This window comes from Brugia malayi (assembly GCF_000002995.4).
Source record: "Brugia malayi strain FR3 genome assembly, contig: Bm_v4_ChrX_scaffold_001, whole genome shotgun sequence".
NCBI lineage: Eukaryota > Metazoa > Nematoda > Chromadorea > Rhabditida > Onchocercidae > Brugia > Brugia malayi.
In genome coordinates this window covers 23,712,004-23,724,377 of record NW_025062479.1, presented here as the reverse complement: position 1 = coordinate 23,724,377, position 12,374 = coordinate 23,712,004, and the positions used below count along the sequence as shown (strand labels likewise).

The window sequence follows — 12,374 nt, the reverse complement described above, 5'->3', positions numbered from 1 at the left end:
AATTTCATTTCAAAATTTTTATTTGTAATTTAACTATTGAGTAATTCAAATTAGATCATTAAGGCTTAACATCGACGAAAATATAAATTTTATATGAATCAGTGTGAATTTTTAATTTTTATGTTCGAAATTTGACGCATAAATTATAATTGATCCGAAATTATAATTTCGATTTGATTGTTTTTCAAAATTTTATGATCTAAATAATATATAAATACTACTAAAAAAAAAAAAAAATAATAAATAGTTTCACACGAATTTCAGGAATGCAATTCAAGAATTACGTGTTATGCTGCGTGAAAATTTATTTTTTAAATTTATTTATTATAATAAAAGAAAAAATTGATACGTACAACAAAAGTGATAGTTTACAAATTGAATTAAAATATGCATTAAAACAATTACATGTAATTATTAATTTAAAATTATTAATTAAAAAATTTTCAAAAATTATAAATTACATTTGTGACATTTTTTTTTTTTTGCATTTGAATCATTCGATAAAATGTCGAATAAGTTCCATTGGTAGCGGAAAAATTATTGTTGAATTCTTTTCAGCACTAAATTAAAAGAATAAATAAATGAAAAAAAAGAAATATTTCAAATTTGATATTTGAAATTAAAAACATGATTTAATAACTAAAAACTAAAATTTTGAAATTAAAAAAAAGACGTAAATGACGCAATTTATTTAATTCATCTGATCAATAAATGAATTTTCTATTCAAGTGATTTTTCGCTAAATTAAAAAAAAATAAAAGAATTGATATTTGAAATTAAAAACTTGATTTAATAACTATTATAACTACTATTCATAACTTTAATAGCTATTATTTAATAATAATTATTACTTGATTTACTAACTAATAACTAAAATTTTGAAATTAAATGATATTAATGATGCAATTTATTTAATTGATCTGACAAATAAACGATTTTTTAAGTTTACGCTAAATTAAAAATAAAAAAGAATTGATATTTGAAATTAAATTTGAAATTAAAAAATTTGATTTAATAACTAAAAACTGAAATTTTGAAATTAAAATGCTATGAACGTTGCAATTTCTTTAGTACATCTGATAAACAAGTGAGCTTTCTATTTAAAAAAAAATTTTTTTTGAATTTGAATTTGAATTTTTTTTTTTGTTTCAAAACTTACGCTACACTACTAAGTGTTTGCAGATAACGTAACTGCAACGCTGCAGGCGATTTTGATATAGTCAATGCCGCTTCTTGCAACGAATGTGATGCTTTTTGCTCACCTTCCGCTGCAATCACCTGCAAACTGCATGCAGTATTTTATTTGAAATTTAAGAAGTAAATATGATATTAACAAATTTTTTTAAAAAAAAATTTTATTAGCTAAAAAATATATAAATTTTATTCCAAAAAAAAAAAATTTTGCAATTATAATTTTTTTTCAATATTAATTAAATTAGCGATTAATTAAATTTTTAGTTAATGAGAACAAGCAGATAGTTTAATTCTTTTAGTATTATTTAACCAAAAAATTAGTTGAAATATTTGAAATAACAAAAAATTTGAACTTTTTGTTTTTGTTTACTTTTTAATTAAATAATTAAGTAAGATTAAAAAAATTAATTTTTTATTGCTATTTTTGCTTTTCATTCATTTTTCTAAATTATTAATAATAAAAGCAAATTAATTATTAAATTTTTCTAAATTACTAATAGTAAAAACAAATTAATTATTAAATTTTTCTAAATTATTAATAATAAAAACAAATTAATTATTAAATTTTTCTAAATTATTAATTATACTTTTCATTTATTATAAATTATTATTAATTAAAATTTTTCTAAATTATTAATTGCCTTTGCTCTAGCTTCACGTGCTGCTTCTGCTTCAGCAGCCATTGCACGTTGTAATTGTACCGGAAGACGAACATCTTTTCTGAAATAGCTGCAATTATTTTCAGGAATGAATAATTCCTGAAAATTCTCTGATCCGGATTACAAATAGAAGTGCAAATAAATTTAAATAATTTGATAAATTATAATATGAAAACACTCCATAATGTTTGATCCCTTCTTTTCTTTCTTTCTTTTTCTTTTTTAAATCATTTAATTTAATTTAAGGAAATGATAAATAACTTAGTTAAATTGACTTAAATTTTTGTATCAAAAAATCAATAAATAATTTTTGATAAATAATTTTTGATAAATAATTTTGCATCTGTTAAAAGTAACTTAAATTTTTAAATCAAAAAATCGATAAATAATAAAATCGATAAATAATTTTTGATAAATAATTTTGCATCTGTTAAAAGTGACTAAAATTTTTATATCAAAAAATCAATAAATAATTTTTGATAAATAATTTTTGATAAATAATTTTGCAACTGTTAAAAGTGACTTAAATTTTTAAATCAAAAAATCGATAAATAATAAAATCGATAAATAATTTTTGATAAATAATTTTGCATCTGTTAAAAGTGACATTTGTGTTAATCAATAAAAGTTAAATGATAAGATAAACTAACATACATTTCAACTCGTTCAACTTTAATACCCCATCTCTCTGTCACATCATCTAAAAGTACCTGAAAAAAAAAAAGAAAAGATAATGAAATTTAATAATTCGAATCAGTAATTACTTATTAATTATCAATTTACTTTATCAATTATCATTTTGATAAGAATGTTTGATTAGAGAAAAATTATAATATATCGTTGAAAAATATCATTTCAAAATTAAAAAATATTTAACAATTAAAATGTTAAATGATAATTATTAAAAAATGAGCTAACAAAGAGAGGAAGAGAAGGTGAAGAGGAGAGAGAGAGAGGGAGAGAAATATGTTTTCAAAATTAAAAAACATTTAACAATTAAAATGTAATATGATAACAAATATTTTTCATTAATTTTTATTAAAATCTAACAAAAAGAGGAAAAGAGGGATAAAATGAGAGAGACAGAAAGAAAGGGAAAGAGAGAGAGAGAGAAAGATATCGTTTTAAAATTAAAAACATTTAACAATTAAAATGTTAAATGATAACAAAGGTAAAAATAGACATATATCAAATTATAAAATAATTTTCATATACTTTTAATAAAATCTATCAAAGAGAGGAAAAGAGGGAGAAAGTGAGGGCGAGATAATGAGAGAGAGAGAGAGAGAGAGAGAAAGATATCTTTTCAAAATTTAAAACATTTAACAATTAAAATGTTATATGATAACAAAATTAAAAATAGACATATATCAAATTCTAAAATATTTTTTTCATACACTTTTAATAAAATCTAACAAATCGAAGGAAAAAGGGAGAAAAGAATAGAAAGAGAGAGAGAGAGAGAGAGAGTACGGAAGAAATTTTTTCCCTCACAAATTTTTTCTCGAAATATTATTTGTCATTTTGTTATCATTGATGTTTTTTCTTTTTTTGACCATAACAAATGATAATCAATAATTACAATAATTATTTATGAACTATTTTTGTTTTTTTTTATTTATAATTTTTTATTATCATTTTATAATAATAATAATAATAAACATTTAACCTGCATTGATAATGCAATAGCATCACGATCTGATAAGATTTCTGATAAGCTTTTAGTACCAAGCATATTACGTAACGTTGTTTGTGCCAATAATCTGGTAGAATGATGAACATTTTCAACATTTGCTACTGATATTGTAGCATTACATATTCGATAGTATATCACTGCATCAACACTTACTGTTACAGAATCTTTTGTTAAAATCTAAATGATAATAAAATGATAATGAAATAATAAGGTTATTAGAAGAGTAATTGTTTTATTTATCTTTTTTTTTTGTAAAATATTTATTAATTTATCAATAATATTGAAATGATAATTTATTATACATCTCTTATCAGCATTATTAGAATCGTTTATCGCCGTTATTAGATAATCACTTATCAGTGTTGCTAGGTAACACTTATCAGCATTATCAGATATTATTTATCGCCATTATTAGGTATCACTTATCAGCATTATTAGAATCGTTTATCGCCACTATTAGATGTCAATTATCAGCATTATCAGGTATCAGTCAGCATTATTTGAATCATTTATCGTCATTACTAGATATCACTTATCAGCAATATTAGATATCATTTGTCAGCTTTAGTACAAATCTCTTATTAGAGATTGTTAGATATGACACATTAGCATCAGCATCAACATACATTTCTTATCAGCATTGTTAGATATCACTTATCAGCATGAGTATATATCTCTTATCACCCTTATTAGGTATAACTCATCAGTATTATTAGATATCATTTATCAGCGTTACTATACAACTTTTATTAGCACTATTATCACTTATTCACTTATTAGTATTATCATATATCTCTTATCAACACTATTAGATCACTTATCAGTACTATTATACGTTTCTTATCAACGCTATTAGACATCACTTATCAGTATTATTATACATTTCTTATCAACGCTATTAGATATCACTTATCAGTATCATTATACATCTCTTATCAAGCACTTTTTTCACCATACAATACTAATCCATCATTATTTCATTAGTAGCAACTGTTAAATTTTAAGCTTTACGAACGATGCTATTCTATCACTTGTGATTTATTTCAATGATTATTTTATCACTAATGAGCTTTTCATCAGTTAAATTTAAACTATTAGCTAATTAATGCAAACAACTTTTAACAAATAATTTCAGAAATTTAAAAAAAAAAACGAAAAAACGAAAATACTTTAATAAATTAATGAAATTAATAATTGATAAAAAAATTAATTAAAAGCAAAACAAACTTCTTGTGGTGGTACATTAAATGATACCGTACGTAAATCTACCTTAGCATATGACTCTATACATGGTAATACAAAAAATATTCCTGAAATATTAATGAAAAAATAATAATTAATATTTATTATTAATAATATAACAATTATAATTATTGATTTTTGAATTAAAACATATAAATTTAAAAACAAAATTTTTTAAATTTATTTAATATAAAAGCAAAAAAAAAAAAAAGATTTCAAATTATTATACCTGGACCTTTTGCGCCACCTCCAATTAACCTACCCAATCGAAATATTACAGCTCTTTCATATTCTCGTACCACCTTATAAGCATAAATTAATTTTTCAATTTCATTTTTCTTTTTACTACTTTTTATTTTTTAAAAAATTTTTTTTATTGCCCTTTTTTTTTAAAAAAAAAAAAAGTTATCAAATTTGAGAGTACAAATTTGTAATTCTTACTCAATTATTATTATTTTTACTGATTACTTTTTTTTTTTGCAAACAAAACAAATATTATTTACATTTCAATGTTTTCTTTTTTTTTTTTATAATTTAGATAATAATTTAATCAGTGTTTTAAAATAAATATTACCTTAAGACAGAAACAAACAGATATGGGAAATGTTGAAAAAAGTATAATCCAAGCAAGCATAATAACAAACCAACCACAAAAGCCAACACCGCTATCATAGGTATCAGCTAAAATGTGATTAAAATTTCAGGCAATTAGCATAATAGCAAGTAAAACAAAACAAATAGTAAACAATTAAAAATTTTTATTTTTTCTTTTTTGCTTTTTAATGAGAAAAAAAAAATTATTATTGCAAAATTTTCATGAAAAAAAAAATAGTATTATCATAAATTATTTATGGAAGAAATTAGATATATATCAAAAATATGTACTATCCTTTCAACTAATTGTTTATTTGTTTACTTGTTTATTTACTTATTTATTCCTTCGTTTCTTGCAAATGGAAAAAAAAGTAAACATAAGTTATTGTGCAAATAATTCATTGAAAAAAAAAGAAAAAAAAAAAAAGGAAAAACGAAGTTAAATTTAATGAAAGTGCTCGAAATAAAAAAAAATATATATATATCAAAAATGTGTACTATTACTTTGAATTTATCGTTTGCTTTTTTTATTTACTTATTTATTTATTTCTTGCAAATGAAAAAAAGCAAAGTGCAAATAATTTGTTGAAAAAAAAAAAAAGCGAAGTTAAATTTAATGAAAGTGCTCGAAATAAAAGAAATAGAAATATATCAAAAATATGTATTATGTTTTCAATTAATCATTTATTTATTTAATTGTTTATTTATTTACTTACTTATTTATTTCTTCGTTTCTTGCAAATGGAAAGAGAAAAAAAGTAAACATAAGTTATTGTGCAAATAATCCATTGAAAAAAAAAAGAAAAAGAAAACGAAGTTAAATTTAATGAAAGTGCTCGAAATAAAAATTAAAAAAAAAAAGAAAGAAAATTTAAGTCTATAAGATTGTCTTTGATTAAATTGTCTCCAATAAAATTGTTTGTAATTTCATCAAAACTTTCCTTTTCTTTTCTTTTTTTTTTTTTTTTTTTTTTTTTTTTGCAAACAATGAAGACGAAAATAGAAAATAAATTGGCTTTTTAATCAAAAAGAAAAGAAAAGAAAAATTGTTAAAAATTTTGCAACAAAAAATTTTATTAAAATTATTCATTTATTTACATTTATATTTCAATTATTTTGTTTATTTCTAAATAATTTTTCATATTCAATTTTAATCTGTTGCAGTTATTATTTGATAAAAGAAAAGAAAATGAAAAAAAAAATTAATTTAACAGCAATTTATTGAAATTTAAAATTGTTACACAAATAAAATGTATCAGAATATTATTAACAAATAAGAGTTATCACTAAAATTTATTGTGAAAATAAGATGAATTAAAAATTTATGAAACAATAACAAATAAGAGTTATCACTAAAATTTATTGTGAAAATAAGATGAATTATAAATTAATGAAACAATAACAAATAAGAGTTATCACTAAAATTTATTGTGAAAATAAGATGAATTATAAATTAATGAAACGATAACAAATAAGAGTTATCACTAAAATTTATTGTGAAAATAAGATGAATTATAAATTAATGAAACAATAACAAATAAGAGTTATCACTAAAATTTATTGTGAAAATAAGATGAATTATAAATTAATGAAACAATAACAAATAAGAGTTATCACTAAAATTTATTGTGAAAATAAGATGAATTATAAATTAATGAAACAATAACAAATAAGAGTTATCACTAAAATTTATTGTGAAAATAAGATAAATTGAAAATTTGTAAAACACTAATAAATAAGAGTTTGATTAAAATTTATTGTGAAAATAAGATGAATTATAAATTAATGAAACAATAACAAATAAGAGTTATCACTAAAATTTATTGTGAAAATAAGATAAATTGAAAATTTGTAAAACACTAATAAATAAGAGTTTGATTAAAATTTATTGTGAAAATAAGATGAATTATAAATTAATGAAACAATAACAAATAAGAGTTATCACTAAAATTTATTGTGAAAATAAGATAAATTGAAAATTTGTAAAACACTAATAAATAAGAGTTTGATTAAAATTTATTGTGAAAATAAGATGAATTATAAATTAATGAAACAATAACAAATAAGAGTTATCACTAAAATTTATTGTGAAAATAAGATAAATTAAAAATTTGTAAAACACTAACAAATAAGAGATATCATTAAAATTTATTGTGAAAATAAGTTATAAGCAGCGCAAATAAAACTTATTCACACTCAAAATTAGCAATTTATTTTCATTTGAAAAATATTTTTGGCAATATTGTAAAACATTTTTTCTTAAAGATAAATAATTCGATAAATTTGGAAGAAAAAAAACGATAAATAATTATCTTTAAATATTATAAATATATATATATATTAAATTATTTTTCAAACTATCATTAAATACTACAAATATAAATATTAAAATATATTTAAATATTAATTTTTCAATTTCTCTTTTAAATATTATAAATATAAATAACAATTTAATCTTTAAATATATTAAATGCAAATATAAAATATTAAATTATCTTTAACTATTATTTTTTTCAAATTATCTCTTAAATGTTATAAATATAGGTAACAATTTAATCTTAAATTCATTAAATGCAAATATGAAATATTAAATTATATTTAAATATTATTTTTTCAAACTCTCTTTTAAGTATTACAAATATTAATAACAATTTAATCTTTAAATATTCTCCATTCAAATTGTTATATTACTTTTATAAAATATACCAAACAGCTATCATTCATTTATTCTAACTTTATCTCACGCAAACAACCACTGCGTGTCGCATGTCGCATGTCGCATGTTGCATGTCGCATGCTATGTCATCAAATTTAAAAGATATAAATATTCTCCATTCAAATTGTTATATTACTTTTATAAAATATACCAAACAGCTATCATTCATTTATTCTAACTTTATCTCACGCAAACAACCACTGCGTGTCGCATGTCGCATGTCGCATGTTGCATGTCGCATGCTATGTAATCAAATTTAAAAGAAATATACTAGTGGCATCATCATTTCAATTTTCTTCAATAATGTCTAATATCATCCAAAATTTTAGTACTTCATCAATAAATTCTCTTTTCGTAATTCAATTGTATGCTTAGCTCTTAGTTTAACTTTTATTTGCATTCAATTCTTTAGCTTAGCTTTTATCTTTTTATTTATTTATTTTTTTTTTTTTTTTTTTTTTTTTTTTGAGAATAAAAATAATTTTTTTTATTTTTAAAATTTTTTTTTTTTGTTATCAATTTTATTCAAAATGATCAAAAATTAATTGTGCTATATGAATAGATTAAAATTTATGATTAATCGAAGAAAAAAAAAAAGAAAAAACGATTAAAATTAATACCATTTTTTAGCTAATAGGAAAATTTAGTATTTCTAACTGCAAAAATGTTTTTTTTTTTTTTTTTTTTCAATTTTACTAAAATTTAATTTAAACTGAAATATGATAAAATAGCAAATGCGCTATACTTTATTTGTACAACTATACTATAGTAAATTTTAAAATATAAATTGATAAAGAGTTTATTTTAAATTGCTCATTTAAATTTGATAAATACAAAATAATTTTCACTCTAAAATTTATTAATTTAAATATTAATTAAATTAAATTGAAAAATGAAAATTTGCACAAAAAAGTTTTATCAATACTATCATAAATTTTAGTTTATTTTTAGTTTGAATGTTAGTAATTTTATTGAATTGTTTAGAATAATTTTCATTCATAATTTAATTTAACAATCTTTTGTTGCATTTGTTCATCAACCAATTGTTATTCATGCGTAAATGTCGCATTGAATTGATAAAACCTAAGATTTTGCATTGAATATTTCATAAAGTAATAATTTAAAATGCTCAAATTTTCACTTAAATTATGCTATTCAGCATGCATATATACAATTTTTCAAAATTTAACTCTAAAAAAAACAAAGTAAAGTAATAAGAAAAGTAATTAAAAAAAAAAATTTTTGAATAAATAAATGAGAAAAGGTAAGTGTAAGAGGAATGATTTAATAGCATAATAAATTTTAATTCATTTTTTTATTTATATTATTTAATTTTATATTTATTGTTTTATTTATATTACTATATTATTTGAATTGTTTTAATTTTTGGAATTGTTTTGAGTTAAAAACCGGAAGAAAAAAAGAAAATCCGGAAAATATCAATGAATTTATTCATAGCAAACAAGTTATTTTTTCTCATTTCATTTGCAAAATATTTGTTCAAAATTCAAATAAAATTTTTATTTTTATAAAAAAATTTTATGGATGCTAAATTTGCATAAATAGTAAGTTAGACTGTAAAAAAAAGAAAAAACGCATCAAAATTACTATGTAATATGAATAATTTCATTAAAAAAAAAAACTTTTGCTTTCCATTTTTTTTAACATTTATATTTAAAAAAAATTAAAGAATAAAATACTTAATAAAATACTTTTCAAAATTCTTTACTAATTAATATTTGATGCGAAGTAAATTTGAACATTTTTCATAAAATAAAAATAAAGTTAACATAACTTTTTTTTTTTTTTTGAAATAAATTTTTCTATTTATGATATAAAATTTGAAATTTTAGATTTAATTTCACATTTTCATTTCTACAGTTTTGAATTATTATATTAGTAATAAATTCTAACAAAAAATATTTTTACAAAAGTGTTGCTCAATTAATTTAATTATAATTAATTAATTTTTTCTTTTTTCCTTTTTTAAGCATAACATTAAATTTCATTATTTTTTGATTATATATTTAACGATTAGTTCGCAATTTCAATCATATAATCATAATTTAAATTAGTATAATTTAAATTTCAATATATTTTAAGTTCATGTGTACATCAAAATTTTAAATTAATATTTAACAGATATTTAAATGAGAAATTTTTGCAATAGTTAAAACTTTCAGAATTAATTAAGCTAATTAATTAAGTATAATTCTTAGAATATATTAACAGATTACGAATAATTAATTTATTTATGCAGTTCAAAATACCTAATTTCATTTAATTGTCTTATTTCAATACTCGAGATTTAACTTGATCTGATGAAATTAATTCATGCAAAAGTAAATTATTGTATTAAGTTATCAAATTAAACAAAAATTAAAATTTAAAAAATTTATTAGATATGTAAAAAATATAAAAAAGAAAATTTATGATAAATTTTTGTAACAATTAAAAATTCAATGATCATATAATCAGCACAAATATCAAACTAAAATTGAAATTTCTACTTAATTTGAATTTAAATTATCAAATAGCATTGAGACATTTCATCCAATCGTTGAAATATATTCCTCTGCTTATGACGTAATTTGTTAAATTAAATAAATTTAATTTACAACATAACGAAATTTATTATAATTTACAACATTACTTTTGCTAAATTTAACAAAATAATTTACTTAATTTATATTGTTAATCAAATAATTGCTTTGATAATTATTTTTCAATAAAATAATTTTAATTATATTTTATATTTATGTTACATTGTTAATCAATAATTGCTTAGGTAATTTTTTTTTTATTTTTCAATAAAATAATTTTATATTTTTTTTTACATTATTTATATGATAACATTTATGCATAATTAATTCGTTTAAAAGTTTTTTTTTAAAAAAAAAAGTTCAAAAAAAATTTTTTAAAAAAAAAAAAAAAATGTCAAATAAAAATTTAAACTTACGATGTGCATTCTTTGGATAGTATGATAATTTCAATTGCGCCAAAGATTGCCGCCTTAATTCACGTTCCTCTTTAGCAAAAATTAATGGATTAAGTGTAAATCGTCGACCCATTCGTCCACCAGCTGATAATTTTCGTCTATCAGAATCATTATTCATATTGAAATTTCAAATTTTTATCATCTGTTAATTAAGCACAAACTGAAAAAATTGATGCTAAGTTTATATTTTCAAATCATTTTTATATCAGATGGATTGATTAGCGTTGATAAGAAATGATAAGAAGCAAAAATTAGAGTAATCTGAAAAAATTGATGCTAAGTTTATATTTTCAAATCATTTTTATATCAGATGGATTGATTAGCGTTGATAAGAAATGATAAGAAGCAAAAATTGGAGTAATCTGAAAAAATTGATGCTAAGTTTATATTTTCAAATCATTTTTATATCAGATGGATTGATTAGCGTTGATAAGAAATGATAAGAAGCAAAAATTTGAGTAATCTGAAAAAATTGATGCTAAGTTTATATTTTCAAATCATTTTTATATCAGATGGATTGAACAGCGTTGATAAGAAATGATAAGAAGCAAAAATTGAATTAATAATAAATAAATTGAAAATTTATAATTATTCACATATATCATTAAATATTACTTTTATGCTAATTCTTTTGTTCAGTATATTAAAAATAATCAAAATTTATTAATTGGTATTCATTTGTATTTTTTTAAAAAAAAAAAAAAAAAAAAACGAAAACAAAGAAATTTATTAGAATATTTTCAAACACAACAAAAAAAATTTGCTCTTTCTTTTTCTATTTTAAAAAAAAAAAACATTAATTTTTTTAATTATAATATATTTAATTTTTTAGTAAATATTTTTTTTTTTTTTTTTGTTTTGAAATAATATCATTAGTAGCAATAAGAAATTATTAAAATAAAAATAATAACTAACTGATTAAAGGAGCAAAAAAAAAAAAAAAAGAGGGAAAATTAAACAACAAAATTTTAATAAATATAAAAGATAGAGATAAATGTTGAAAATAATTTTAAATTAATAGATTTATATTTATGAAAAATATTTCTTTCTGCTATTAGTTGGAAAAAAAAAATGAAAATTCATAAATTTTTCAAGTTAAATGATAAAAATGCAGTAAATTCTACAACGAAAATAATTTGTTCTGATGATATATATTAAGAAAAAGAAAAAAATTTTTGCACTTATTTTTCTTTTTAATATTTATTCATTTTTTCAAATATTAATAAAGCAAGAAGTATTTTTGATGTATTACTTTTATTCTATCCTTTTCTTTTT

At 19.3% G+C, this 12,374-nt stretch overlaps 1 protein-coding gene across 1 annotated transcript; it reads right to left on the bottom strand.

The window, feature by feature from the left end:
- Positions 1-493: 493 nt before the first annotated feature.
- Bma-sto-2 (Stomatin protein 2, putative) lies at positions 494-11,217 on the bottom strand (the record flags this gene model as incomplete). Its single annotated transcript, XM_043075925.1, has 9 exons — positions 494-560; positions 1,160-1,278; positions 1,836-1,914; positions 2,508-2,563; positions 3,523-3,726; positions 4,777-4,859; positions 5,021-5,093; positions 5,366-5,472; positions 11,061-11,217. 9 exons carry the CDS (start codon positions 11,215-11,217, stop codon positions 494-496), a joined length of 945 nt encoding a protein of 314 aa, XP_042931859.1.
- Between the last annotated feature and the right edge of the window lie 1,157 nt (positions 11,218-12,374).